The sequence below is a fragment of the Boleophthalmus pectinirostris genome, unplaced genomic scaffold (genome assembly GCF_026225935.1).
Source record: "Boleophthalmus pectinirostris isolate CB_2022bp ecotype Guang Dong unplaced genomic scaffold, ASM2622593v1 HiC_scaffold_3, whole genome shotgun sequence".
Taxonomy (NCBI): domain Eukaryota; kingdom Metazoa; phylum Chordata; class Actinopteri; order Gobiiformes; family Gobiidae; genus Boleophthalmus; species Boleophthalmus pectinirostris.
This window is the reverse complement of record NW_026571299.1, coordinates 32,332,357-32,346,520: the sequence shown is the minus strand read 5'-3', so window position 1 is coordinate 32,346,520 and position 14,164 is coordinate 32,332,357. Positions and strand designations below refer to the sequence as shown.

Below are 14,164 nucleotides of genomic sequence, written 5' to 3'. Positions count from 1 at the left end.
CAAAAAATACTCAACTACAAGTAAAAGTACCATATAAAAAAATCTACTTAGGAATAGGAAAGGATTAAAGTGCCCGTTTAAAAATGTACTTAAAGACTAAAAGGTAAGGTGAAAGTATTTTGCACAGAGTTTGAGATCTAATAAAGCTTCAAATGTACTAATTTTGATACAGATTCTTGCTCAGTTTTGTTCAACAGAAACAACTGAATCAGTATTTTTTGTGTATTTTTGTTCACTCAAATTACTGACTTGCTAAAGATAAAGTCTCAGTCTTTTCATCAGTTCTCAAACAATAATGAAAAACACTTTGACTTTTCATTCTGGTTTAAAAATGTAGTGGAGTAGAAAGTACGGATAGTTGCTCTCAAATGTAGTGAAGTAAAAGTGAAAAGTATGCACTGAAACATGTCCTTAAGTATAGATAGTATACAGATACCTAAAATGTATGCTTAAGTACTCTACTTTACTACTTTAGTTCATCACTTTCCACAGCTGGATGTAACAATAACTGAAATATCATGATATCGTATCGTCCAACTTCTTGTTATAATATTGTGGGTTGTCACAATGTATCAAATATCATCTTTGCTTATATGCATTGTTTTATTGCAACAACATAAATGGAGGAAACTAAATCGACGGTGATCTTTTGAAGTAACTGAAGTAACTGTTATAAAGAAACTTTCAATCCTAATTCTTTGGATTATAACATTCTTGTAGTCCCAAAGGCTCCTCAAGGATTTGTAAAAGGAAAAAGTAGCATATCTTCAATTCTGTAGCATCTCCACAATATCGCAATAAATATCGTATTATGAAATGAATATCATAATTGTATCGTACTGTGTGATTTAAATAGCGTTACATCTCTAGAATTGATTGTCTAAAGATTGACTGATCATAGGTAAAATACTGCTCTATCAAAGTACAAGATATCAGAGTATTACAGCACAGTTCTGAGCTGCATTTGAAACCACGAAAAGGGTCTGTCTTATCAAATTGCTGTATTCACTTACAATTTGAAGGCCATGTAAAAATAACATTCATGAGGTTAATAAATGCAGCAAAGTTGTAATTTCATGTAATAGTTTAGTCACATTTTTCATATCGTATCACTGTCTGGATCAGCTGTGAAAAGGGCAGTCTCTTTGTACAAACAAGCTCTGAAAGTGACCAATCAAAACCCCATAAGGCACTACTGCAAGAGTTCTGAAATGTACTAATTTATGCCAAAATGTTTTAAAATGCTCATTGCACTTTAACCTGTTTTTTGTTCTGTCCCATCTAAAGGTGCACGGTGTAACTTTTCTGGTGGAAGGTCTGTCAAATGCTTTTGTCCATGGAGTTGTTATTGCTTTGTCTGGAATGGTTCACAGTATGGTGTTAAACGTTTCTATCTCCATGGAGACCAAGCCAGACCAGTGTCAGAATGCGTTTTTCTAGGTATCTTTAAATAAAACCACCTGTAATTGAATATAAGTATGGTAGATCTGTTTAATGTCATATTATGGAGCAATGACACATCCATAGAAACAAGCAGGTGACGGACCTCCAACCGAAAAGTTCCATAGTGCAGCTTTAATGATACTAGAGCATACACTGCCAAAAGCACCAAAACTTTCTGACTCATGTTATTGCAGAGATGTTGAGAATCCTTTTCCACCTCTTTTCCACACAACTTTTCAAGCATTATGGGATGAGCTCTCCCAGACTGCCTGAGCCTAACTATGATTTTCCACATCTCCAGTGAAGGATGTATTCTGTACGGCATTTTGAGATGAGAGCATCCAGAGATTTAGGCCAAAAAAACAAAACAAAATCCAGCCAGTCTACCTGTGAATCCTGTTACTGCACGCACTGGTAATGTCAGATCTGAACAGCAGTGGATGATGTACAGTTACTTAAAGTTGCACTATGTAACTTTTTGGTTGAGGGTCCGTCACCTGCTTGTTTCACTGCCTGGAATGTTCCACAGTATGACTTTAAACAGGTCTACCTTACATTTGTTCAATTTCAGGTGGTTTTAAAGCTCAAAAATACTTGGAAAAACAGACATTCTGACTGTGAGCAGGGCTGTCTCTCCACAGATCTGACTTGTAACTCGGTCTGGTTTGGTCTCCATGAAGATAGAAATGTTTAATACCATACTGTGAAACATTCCAGACAAAACAATAACATCTCCATGAAGTAAAGCATTTGATGGACCCCCAGATACAGAGGCAAAAAGTAAAAATATCACACAAAAAATGTACTTAAATACAAATATTAAAGTACCTGTAAATTGTAAAAAGAAAAAGAATTTCACACAGATTTTGAGAAAGTGTTGTGAATTTGTTAAAGTATTAAAAGTGGTGATATTGATTTTAAAAAGTATACAGATTTTGATCAACAGTGGCAATACAAATCAGTTTCCTCTTTTTTCCTAGGAATTTTGTGTATTTTTTTTTTAAGATTTTATTTTTCCAGCATGGTAAAAATATGCTAAAAATACCCCCAAAAATAATTATATGAAAAGTACTTTTACTTTTCAGTTTTGTTAAAAATGTAGTGGAGTAAAAAGTACAAATACCTGCTCTCAAATGTAGTGAAGTCAAAGTAAAAAGTACCCACTGTAAAATGCTCTGAAGTAAAGTACAGACACCTAAAAAAATCTACTTAAGTACCAAGGATGTAACAATAACCAAAATATTGTGATATCTTATCGTCAAAAATCTCGCCGTAATATCGTGGGCCATCATAATATATTGAATTACAAGTCTCTTTGCTTAAATTAATAGTTATAGTGCAGCAATATAGCTAAAAAAAACAAAGGGAACTACATAGACCATGATCCTTTGCTCAGTTTCAGTGCATATTACATGAAGAAATCACTGTTATAAGCACTTTTATATATTTATTCTTTGGATTATGACAAAAAAAGTCTTGTCAAGGCAATTTAAAAGGAAACAGCAGCAAATTCTCAATTTTGTTAGCCCCCACAAAATATTGCAATAAATATACCGTGAGCTGTATATCGTGAAAATATCATACTGAGGGATTTGGATATCGTTACATCCCTATTAAATACAGCGCTACTTTTAATTTGTTGCCATCCACCACTGAATGCTGATTTGCTTGTTGTGTCAGATACAACTCTTCTTCTCTATTCTTTGAGAGGAACATGGAGGATTTCCCCAAACTGTCTTTCCGAGCTGGCTTTTTCCATTGTATATTTTGTCCAACACCACAAATCCCTGGCTGTGGAAACTGTTTAGCAGCTACATTCTTGGAACAGAGGACAGAGAAGGCACCACTACACTGACAAAGCACGCACCAAAACAACACTGCAATGATCTTTGGGTTAAGTTACATTTTAGAAAGCAAATGTTAAAGGTGCACTGCGTAACTTTTCTGGTAGAGGGTCCGTCACCTGTTTGTCTTTTTGGAAATGTTATTGCTTTGTCTGTAACTAACTAACTATAGGCTGCATTATAGGTCAGATCTGTGAAGAGTCGCCCCAATTCGCAGTGAGAATTACTGTATTTCTGAGCAATAGAAACACCCGTAATGGATAAATGCTAGATAGATGTGTTTAAAGTCATAATATGGAACTGCACCTTTAAATGGGTATAGAAACAGGATGGAAAAGTACTTCAGATACACAAAAGTAACAAGTAATTTCACTGATACTGCACACTTGACAAAATCATTTCCAAGAGATATCAATCTTCTCACCTCTGCCAAAACTACAGGAGAGTATAAAAGCTGATTAAAGGGGATAGAGACAGTGTCATTTTTCAAACAGTGATATTGTGGTTTACTTTGCAGCTCATTCACCTTCTGAACAATACTTGAACCTCAACCCAGACATTTAGGTAAAAAGAGGAGATAGAATAGCAGAGTGAAGTACAGAGCAGTGGAAGGAGTCGTGGTGGTGAAAATGGGAGTTGATCAGAGCGATGATGTTTTGAACACAGGCGTATAAAGATTAAACAAATATGCATGAGTCACGCCAAATACATCTTGGAGTGGGTAAATGAGAAGAGAAACAACTATAACATGATTAAAAGCTCTATTAATAAGTCTGCTTCAAGAATTATACATTTAGTTTTGTTACATAAATATATTCCTTCTTCTTGAGATTAAACTTAAGTCTTCTATTAAAAGTTACACAAAATTCCTCAAAAACATACCTGGAGTTGTGTTTTGTTTCATTCACACATGTTGAGGATGTGCAAAAATACTGAAATATTGATATATCGTATCATTTAATGTGATGATACAATATCGATATCGTGGGCTGCTATATTGATATATTGCCAAGAGTATTTTTTGGTATATTTTACTAAATTATTTTGTTACAGCGCTACAGTTTTACAGTTTACAGCAGTTTAGTGGAAGGAACTCACTTATAAAACACATTTGACATTTGAATTTGAATTCAAATTTGAATTTATTCATGGACAGCTCCATTTTCACAGTTTTGATGATTAAAATGTTTGTGTTTCATATAAACTTTGCACAAGAAGTGGTTTAACAAAGACTTTTAGCAACACAACCATGATTTAACCTTTATTTTTTTATTGAACCATATCAAATCGATTTGAAATATATTGTATCAAATTGAAAGTGCACTGTATCGAAACAGGCATCGTATCGAGATATGCATCGTATCGTGACCTCTGTATCGAGATATGTATCATATCGTGACCTCTATACCGAGATATGTATCGTATCGTGACCTCTGTACCCAGATATGTATCGTATCGTGACCTCTATATTGAGATATGCATCGTATTGTGACCTATGTATCGAGATATGTATCGTATTGTGACCTCTGCATCGAGATATGCATCGTATCGTGACCTCTGTACCGAGATATGCATCGTATTGTGACCTCTGTATCGAGATATGTATCATATCGTGACCTCTGTACTGAGATATGCATCGTATTGTGACCTCTGTACCGAGATATGCATCGTATTGTGACCTCTGTACTGAGATATGTATCGTATCGTGACCTCTGTACTGAGATATGCATCGTATTGTGACCTCTGTATCGAGATATGTATCGTATCGTGACCTCTGTACTGAGATATGCATCGTATCGTGACCTCTCTACCGAGATATGTATCGTATCGTGACCTCTGTATTGAGATATGTATCGTACTGTGACCTCTGTATCAAGATATATATTGTATCAGCAACTTCTTAATGATACCCAGCTCTTCACATGTTTGAGTAATCCTGCATTATTACTGTCTACATCTCCAAAGCTCAAAATGCTCCGTTCCACCTTGTGATGTCATGGAGCAGTAGTTTTCAAGTTAACAGTTCCTTTCACCTTTAGTTTAGTAGAGATTAGCAATTTCCAGTCTGAAATGATCCAAACGATTCTAGTGAAGGTGTGTGGAGTTTAAAAACACAGTGGAGCACTTCCTGTATTACTACATGACGTCACAAATTGGAACAAAGTGTTTTCTGTTTGAGAGAAGAACTCCAGTCCAAATTTACAGAAACAAAACACAACTCCAGGTATGTTTGTGATGAAGAAACAACACAGATCAGAAAACAGTGTAATACGGACCCTTTATTTTTATTTAATCGTACACTGAATTGTAGATCACATAATAATTGACTAAACTCAGTGTACAAGTAACATTAGTTTAAAGTACTAACAAATCCCACCTGACTTAAGCTCTAGTCTGGAGTACATCTGGTTTGATGGCGGCCGGGGGTCACCTGACTGTACCCGGGGCCTCTCTGGGAACAGGAAGTATGACATCACTGCACTGACATTCTGGAATGTTCATGGGAATGCTGCTGCTGTTACCGCGGATACAGGAAAACCAGACAGAGGCCAGAGAGGTGGACACAGCAAATACCTCAGAGAGAGAGGGAGGGAGGGGTGGGAGAGGTGGAGAAAGGAGAGAGAAAGTGGAGAAAAAAGGGTAAATAGAGAGAATGAGGAAAGGGAAAGAGAGCCAGACAGAGAGAAAGTAAGAAAAAAAAATACCATACCAATACCAGGAGAGAGACAGAAGGTAAAGGTGCATGAAGAGAGAAAGAGGATGAAGAGAGGAGTGCGACGACAGGAAAGGGGTAGAAAAAGAGGAAAGGGAAAAAAAAGAGGATATAGAGAATGAACGAGAGGGGGTACAGAAGAGTAGACCTGTCATGATAACACACTTCGAAGCATGATTTATTGGTACAGAGAAATATTGCAATAAACAAAAATATTGAAACTACTTTTTACCACTGACACAAAGCAGAATACTCCCAGTAAACCAATTTTTAAATAGACAGTATCATTAAAATGCATGAGCTGCAAACACTACATGGCAGAATGAACTGATAATTAGCCAGAGAACTTATTTATTCCACCTTCTACAGCTCAAATCTGACCTTACAACATGAAAATGGCAAAAATCTCGCCACTATTGCAAAGAAATTGTACACACGATAAGTACTGAGCCGCAAAATATATAGTTCCAGCTTTTGTATATTGGCCAGTAAGTACAGTAATTATCGTGACAGGTCTACAGAAGAGAGAAAGAAGTGAAAGGGATAAAGAGAGAGAAAGACAAAGGTTTAGAGGAGAGAGATAAGATTCTGTGGAGAAAACAGGAGAGGGACTGAGGAAAGAGGGAGAAAGAGAGAGAAAGAGAAGGAGATGGGGCTGCCAAGACTCTGGAATGAGCCTCGATAAACTTTGTGCATGTGGGGTAATACTCAAAGTCCCTCGATAGAAAAGAAACTACTGCTATGTGCATTTTTCTCATGGTTTTCACCCCACCCAAGTCAAATGCAATACTAGTTTCTCCTTCTCTTTTCAGCGTGGTTGTGTTTCTTGTTTGGTCCCGATTTGATGTCAGTGTAGTTTTATTGTTGATTCATTTTGATCCAGTCCTGGTTTAGCATGATATAGTCCTGGTTTGGTTAAAGTTGCACTGTGTAACTTTTTGGTTAGGGGTCCATCGCCTGGTTGTTTTATGGATATGCCATTGCTCTACCACAGTATGACAGTAAAAACAGCTCTACTTTACATTTATTCAATTACAGGTGGATTTATAGCTCAAAATACTAGAAAAACAGGCATTCTAACTGTGAGCAGGGTTGAATCTCCACAGATCTGACCTGTAACTTGGTCTGGTTTCGTCTCCATGAAGACAAAGGTTTAATACCATACTATGTAACATTTCAGACAAAGTAATAGCATATACGTAAAAAAAAAGCATCTGATGGAAAAGTTACGCAATGCACCTTTAAAGGGACAGTCCGAAAGTTTGGACATAGGAGCTCATTTCCTAGTGAGGCAGAGTGTTGGCGACATGTGGAGACACTTTTTTAAATATTTCATCCAGTCCTTGTATTTGCAGAGGTCACTGGTGCTAGGCTAGTGCATGTCAATGGCCACAGTTAGCCTGCCACTAAAAACAGTCTTACCCACTCCACAAAACACCCAAAGCAAATCTATTATTACACCAGACTGTCGATGTGAACGTCTGTGTTGATAGAATAATTTTATAAGTAAAACCTATGGAGTAAGAAAGCTGTCAAAAATAATTGTGCGCATAAAATAGAAATCCGTGCGTATTTGGGAAATCCGTGCATATTTGGCTGTAGTTGCGCATAAAATAAATATTTGTAAACTCTCAAATGAGTCCAGTCGTACATAAAATATATTGTGTGTATTTTATCCATCAGAATACGAATTGAAAAATTACGAAGTCATGAATTACAATCACGAAATGAAAATTTAGGATTACGCTTTCATCAGTACGAATACGAATTCACAGACGGAACTTTACTGTCAAAAATACGTCATCACTTCACAGACATTATCCATCGAGCAGAAGAAACATCGATCAAGATCAAGACTGCGCATGCTCAAGTTTGTAGCAGAGGGTAAAAACAGTAATGGCACAAGAAGCTACAACAGCGACCAACAATTGTGTTAATTAAAATCTATTGTAAAAATGTCTTGAATTCGGGAACCGAACGCTGCTGTATAATATTGTTTAGAAACACCTCCTACCAACGGGAAATTGCACCTATATGTTAGATAACATAGTGGAGCCAGTTGGCTAACATCCGACGTAACGTTATCCCAGGGCTAATTAGCAAATATCAGGTTCTCTGTATGTTTAGATTAAAACATTCACGGCTCCAGCCACAGCGAGCATCAGCCAGTCTTCACTTCAGCATCACCCTTAGTGATGCAATATTACTGAAAAGAGCCTAGATAACAGTATATCTATATCTGCATGCATTTCATTTCTACTCTATTGTCAAATCCTGTAAAACAAAAGCACAAGAGAAGCTTGAGGTCCAGCAATAAATATTCTCACAACCAAACACTGCACAAACCATTCTGTGCAATACTTTCAATGTGCGGTGAATACAGGATTACACAATATAAACACCGAAGTTGCGAAGGCTAAAAACAGCTAACAAGTGGAATGCTCCATTGCGGCGTCCAGATACTCTCCGATAAGGATTTCCTACAATTCAAAACTTATCACAGGCATTTCCAAGGCAAGCTAATGTAACAAATACTCTTTCAGCAGCACACTTTAATGGGCTTCTGTTTAATGTTGGATTGTACATATACTGCAGTAATATGGCAACTTAATCCTCTGAGTATTTTTACAACTCAAACACTTGGACAAGTCTCTAATTTGAATCAGTAAATGTTGTGGTTGTGTAAGGGGTTCAGCGTGACAAAGGATTGTGTTGTGTTGAGAGTCATAAAGAAGTGTTTATGAACGATTGCAGGAATGAAAAAGCACGTTGGCAGACAGATAAACACTTCTAATCTAGATTTTTATAGTACAGTATTTGCTTTGGTACTATGGAAGACCAACTACAATTTGTATCTCAATATATGTATTTTTAAATCTCTGGACACCAATATTCAGATGATCATTTTGCAATCCAAAGAAATTGCTAAAATGGTTAAAGTTTGAAAATCATACAAAAAGTAATATACACAGAAATTATAAAATTATTATGCTTATTAAAGCATTGTTTATCACATGTAAATTGAGTCAAACTTCTGGACAGAAATGTTATAAAACTATAGTTTATATTTACAACAGGTATTATTCTACCAACAGAAATGACAGAATTGTCAAAATCTCATACACACTTTAATTTAATCAGTTTTTGTCCTCAATATTCAACTCTTTCAACACATTTTTTCCGACAATATCTGGCCTTCCACTTGTATTCACCATTAAAAGAGACTTCGCTGCAGTCTTGTGTAGTCTTGGCTTGCGGGCGCTCAGTGCTTTGGAGAGTCACCTGCTGTTGAACTCCAGGATTCATATAATGGGTTTTGACAGCGAGGCTCTCAGACTGTGATCTGTCTCACCTCAGGACCCTGACGTAACACAGCTCACCCAGTAGACCCAAACAACACCTCATATTAGAACAATACAAGGAGCTGTTTCGTCCTGGTTTAGTCCTGGTTTAGACCTGGTTTAGTCCTGGTTTAGTTCTGGTTTGTTCTATCCACCTCCTGACATAACAGACCAGACCATGCAGAGACCCCACACACCACTTCAGTTTATCACAACACAAGGATCTGTTTAGTCTTGGTTTATTCCTGGTTTAGTTCTGGTTTAGTCCTGATTTTAGACCTGGTTTAGGACATATCATGCATTGCACTGGTGGTTTCGACAAATATGTAGGCTGGTAAATGCAGACATTTTCTGAGCAATCAAGCCTTGATTACGGCACAATGCAGTTAATGATGAGGGAACACTGTTACAGCAATGTAAAGGGCTTACTTAAGTCAATGTTGCATAATATGTCCCCTATAAAGGCACACTGTGGACTTTTCTGATATCTAATAATATGCATTGTCACTGTGAGTAGTGTGGCCTCTCCACAGATCTGACCTTCTCTACATGGATATACTTTACTGTAGATAATTGAATACCATACTGTGGGACATTCCAGGCAAAGCAATAAAATCGCCATGGAGACAGCAGGGGGCAGACCCTTAAGCCAGGCATGCTCTGTGTGATTTTTGGCACTTTTTGAGCCGATTTTCACTTGTGCGACTGTTTTGGGGACCGGGACGAGATTTGGCGTGTCATGCTTCGTGAAGTATACATGGGGTAACGAGAACTGATTAATATCTCACGGCCAGCTCCAGACCGGCAATCGTAGGTGACAAGAATACCAATTCGTTTCTCATCAGGGTTTTGCACTGTTGAAGCAGTTCATATAGTGTGAGAACATGAATCATGAGCTGTGAACTTTTAAACCCTGCGATTTGGTCATACAGTTTGAGGTGTGGCTGAGTGAAACCATTGAAATGATCACACAGTGTACGCCTTTACAGTTACAGTTGCACTTTTAATCACGCTAAAATACAATGAAATGAAGAAATTTGTAGACGAAATAAGATAATTCTGTTAAGATTTTAAAAAATCAGAACAGAACTTTCAAACATTATCCATCTATATATAACCAACATAAATACTTTCCTGGACCCTCCCTTTGAATCTCACACTATAGGTTCATAAATAATAAGTTTATGCGATCACACCATATTAAGAATTCAATCAACTTTTCAATTAACATGCAAACACCAAAGCCCCCTCATCAAACTTTACTTAAATGATATCTATAGCCACAGTCACGGATCACAAATGCCAGCCAAATGTCACCGAGGTTGTAGAGCAAGTATAAGCGCGCAGAAATCATTAACTGTGCAATATTGGAACGAAGAACAGTGGTTTTCATTCAAGGCTTCAGTGAATAGAGAAGACAGGGAGGGCCATAGCAGCATTTGTGTAAGACTTTTTTCATTATTCACTCGTCACATCATTGTATAGTGAGGAAGATTGCAGAGAGGAGCCCAAAGCAAACATGCCGCTGTCCTGGAAACCAACGCAAAACCAAAATCTGCGACCAGCCAAAAGTTCTTGACTCCAACTCTTCAGGGCCAACAGAATTAACTAGATTTCACAGCAGATTCAGACATACTGGAAATGCAGAGAGGATTATGTATCTTGTAACTTCAGCAATGTACAAGTAAGCAGAAGTGGTTTTCAAAGTGTGGTTAGAGTACAAGTTGCGGTGCATGCGAAGTTCCATGTCGATATAATTTCTGTTTTGGTTTGGTTCTGGTTTAGTCTTGGTTAAATCCTGGTTAAGTCTTGGTTTAAGCTGATTAACTCCTGTAAGTCTATATATTAATTTGGTCTCAGTTTAGTCTTGGTTTTAGTTCTTGTGTAGTTCTTTTTAAATCCTGTTTTAGTCCTGTGTTAGTCCTCTAGATGCAGTAGTTCTATTTTGGTTTAGTCCTGGTTAAGTTCTGGTTTGGTCTTGGTTTAGTCACATGATCCACATAGTCCTGTTTTAGTCCATTAATTTTTTATCTGTTTACGTTTGGTTTGGTTCTGGTTTGGTCCTGGTTAAGTCTGGGTTCAGTCCTGGTTTAATCCTGGTTTAGTTCTGGTTAAATCCTGTATCAGCCCTGGTTTAGTCTAAGTTCTGATCGACAGCTGATTTAGTCTTGCTTTAGTTCTGAGTTAGTCTCATAAATCCATAATTTCTATCTTGGTTTAGTTCTTGTTCAGTCCTGGCTTAGTCTTGGTTCAGTCTTGGTTAAGTCTTGGCTTAGTCTTGGTTCAGTCTTGATTTAATCCTGGTTTAGTTCTGGTTAAGTCTTGGTTCAGCCCAGGTTTCGTTTTAGTTCTGATTGATAGCTGATTTAGTCCTGCTTTAGTTCGGAGCTAGTCTTATAAGTCCATAATTTCTGTCTTGGTTTAGTTCTTGTTCAGTCCTGGTTAAGTCCTGGTTAAGTCTTGGTTTAGTCTTAGTTCAGTCCTGATTTAATCCTGGTTTAGTTCTGTTTAAGTTCTGTTTATGCCCTGGTTTAATTTTAGTTCTGATCGACAAGCTGATTTAGTCTTGCTTTATTTCTGAGTTATTCTCATAAATTCATAATTTCGGTCTTGGTTTAGCCCTTTTTTAGCCCTGGTTTAGTCCTGGATTAACCCTGGTTTAGCCCTGGTTTTGTCCTGGTTTAGTCCTGGTTTAGTCCTGGTTTAGTCATATGATCTGCATAGTCCTGATTTAGTTCTGTTTAAGTGCTGTTTTAGTTATAGTTCTGATCGACAGCTGCTTTAGTTCTGCGTTAGTCTCATTAATCCATAATTTCTGTCTTGGTTTAGTTCTTATTCAGTGCTGGTTTAGTCCTGGTTTAACCCTAGTTTAGCCCTGGTTTAGTCCTGGATTAACCCTGGTTTAGTCCTGGTTTAGTCATATGATCTGCATAGTCCTGATTTTGTTCTGTTTAAGTCCTGTTTTAGTTATAGTTCTGATCGACAGCTGCTTTAGTTCTGCGTTAGTCTCATAAATTCATCATTTCTGTCTTGGTTTAGTTCTAGCCCAGTGCTGGTTTAGTCCTGGTTTAGTCCTTGGTTTAGTCATATGATCCACACAGTCCTGATTTTGTTCTGTTTAAGTCCTGTTCCAGTTGTAGTTCTGATCGATAGCTGCTTTAGTTCTGCGTTAGTCTCATGAATCCATAATTTGAGTCTTGGTTTAGTTCTTGTTTAGTCCTGGTTTAGTCCTGGTTTAGTCGTAGTTTAGTCTTGCTTGACAGGTGCTTTAGTCCTGAGTCCCGGGTCAGCCTTGTTTAGACTACTTCATGACAGTTGCTGCACAGAAACACATATCACAGGCTCTAGTTGTCAGACAAAGTTTGACAAACACTGTAGTTGCACCACCGTACTAGAACAAGAACTAGTATTCGTAGTAACAGCAGTACTCACCTCTGTAGTCCAGATGATGGTTCTCAAGAGGCGGGGGGCTACCCGGGTCCAGCTCTGCCAGTCTGCGGCTGGTGGCACACAGCTCGGAGCGCAGGTTTGTCACTTCACGACTGGACGACTGGATGGCCCCGTCAATCCTCTGAGCCAGCTGCTTGTTGTCCTCCATCATTTTAAGTATTTTCCCCTGGAGAGCACATCCACACAGACCAGCAACATCGTGTCAGCATCCACCAGCGTAAACTCCACCTGCGCGTTCAGCCCACTACTTTTACTTCACTTCAAACATAACAAGCACTAAAAGCTAAAATCCTCTGCTTCTAGTAGTTACGGAACGCCGGATAGAGCATCGGAAAGACGGAGGAGGGAGAGAAAGAAGAAGAAGAGAGGAGGAGGAGGTGGAGGAGATTTTAGCGGCAAAGCAAAGAGACAGAGTGGGAGAGCGCGTTGTGTAGCAGCTGCTCTTCCACAGGACCAGCACATAGTGAGATGACATGCAGCCTTTGAACGGACTGTACCATGTGGTGTAAGGGAGGGGGGGAGGGACACTTTGCAACTCTGCAAATAGCGTCACAACTATCCCAACTTATAAAGAATGTCACATGTCGTTGCCTTTGCAGTGGTGTTCACAGTTTACTTAACGGAGGAACAAAGTTGAAGTAAATTTAAGATGTTTTTACAAGTTTTGAGGACATTTTTGGTCACTCACAAGTCCGTGTTCCACAGTCCCTTTGACGAGCAGTTGTCAAGCCCCTCTCATGTTTTCACTAGCCCACTCTCTCACTCCCCCGCTGGCTTTTGTCTCACTCCGGCCCCCTTCATTCACTCCATTCTGCACCCCAGCCCGGCTTTGTCCTGGGAACGCTCACCCCCACAGCGCTCCAGGAGGGAGGGGGCCGGACAAAAACAGCGAAAAGAGGGGAAAACATTTGAGTAAACTTTCTCTTCAAAAGAAACAGGGGGCATGTTGGACAGGAATGTTACGTTAAGTTTTATAGTTTTTTTCCTTTTTCGATTATTTGTACTTTTGCCTCAGTAATACTACCATCAGTACATACATTTGAGTAAAACTTTTGAAAACTCCATTCACGAGTAAGTGTATCACATGTGTCACATTTCTGTTAGGTTAGTTAAACTGTATCATATTGATTTAAAGATGCAGTATGTAACTTTCCCAATAGAGATTTTAATGTGTTTCCTAGAATGTTCTGCAGTATGATATTCGTAGCTATTTTACATTTATACCATTACAGATGTTTTTATAGCTAAGAAAGAACATACATTCTTACTGATCAGACCTGTTGCTTGGCTTGGCTGATAGACAAGTTTTATGTGGTACAGTGGAACATTCCAGGCAATTCAATCATATCTGCATGGAGACATACAAGTGGCAG

At 38.2% G+C, this 14,164-nt stretch overlaps 1 protein-coding gene across 11 annotated transcripts in view; it reads right to left on the bottom strand.

Annotated features, from left to right (window-relative positions):
- Nucleotides 1-14,164, bottom strand: part of LOC110168616 (kazrin-like) — a 218,572-nt gene that overhangs the window by 102,884 nt on the left and 101,524 nt on the right. For all 11 annotated transcript variants that reach the window (XM_055160714.1, XM_055160709.1, XM_055160713.1 and 8 more), the window contains one exon: nucleotides 12,774-12,957. In XM_055160714.1, the coding sequence (XP_055016689.1) occupies nucleotides 12,774-12,957 (184 nt within the window). The remainder of the gene's footprint in view (nucleotides 1-12,773; nucleotides 12,958-14,164) is intronic.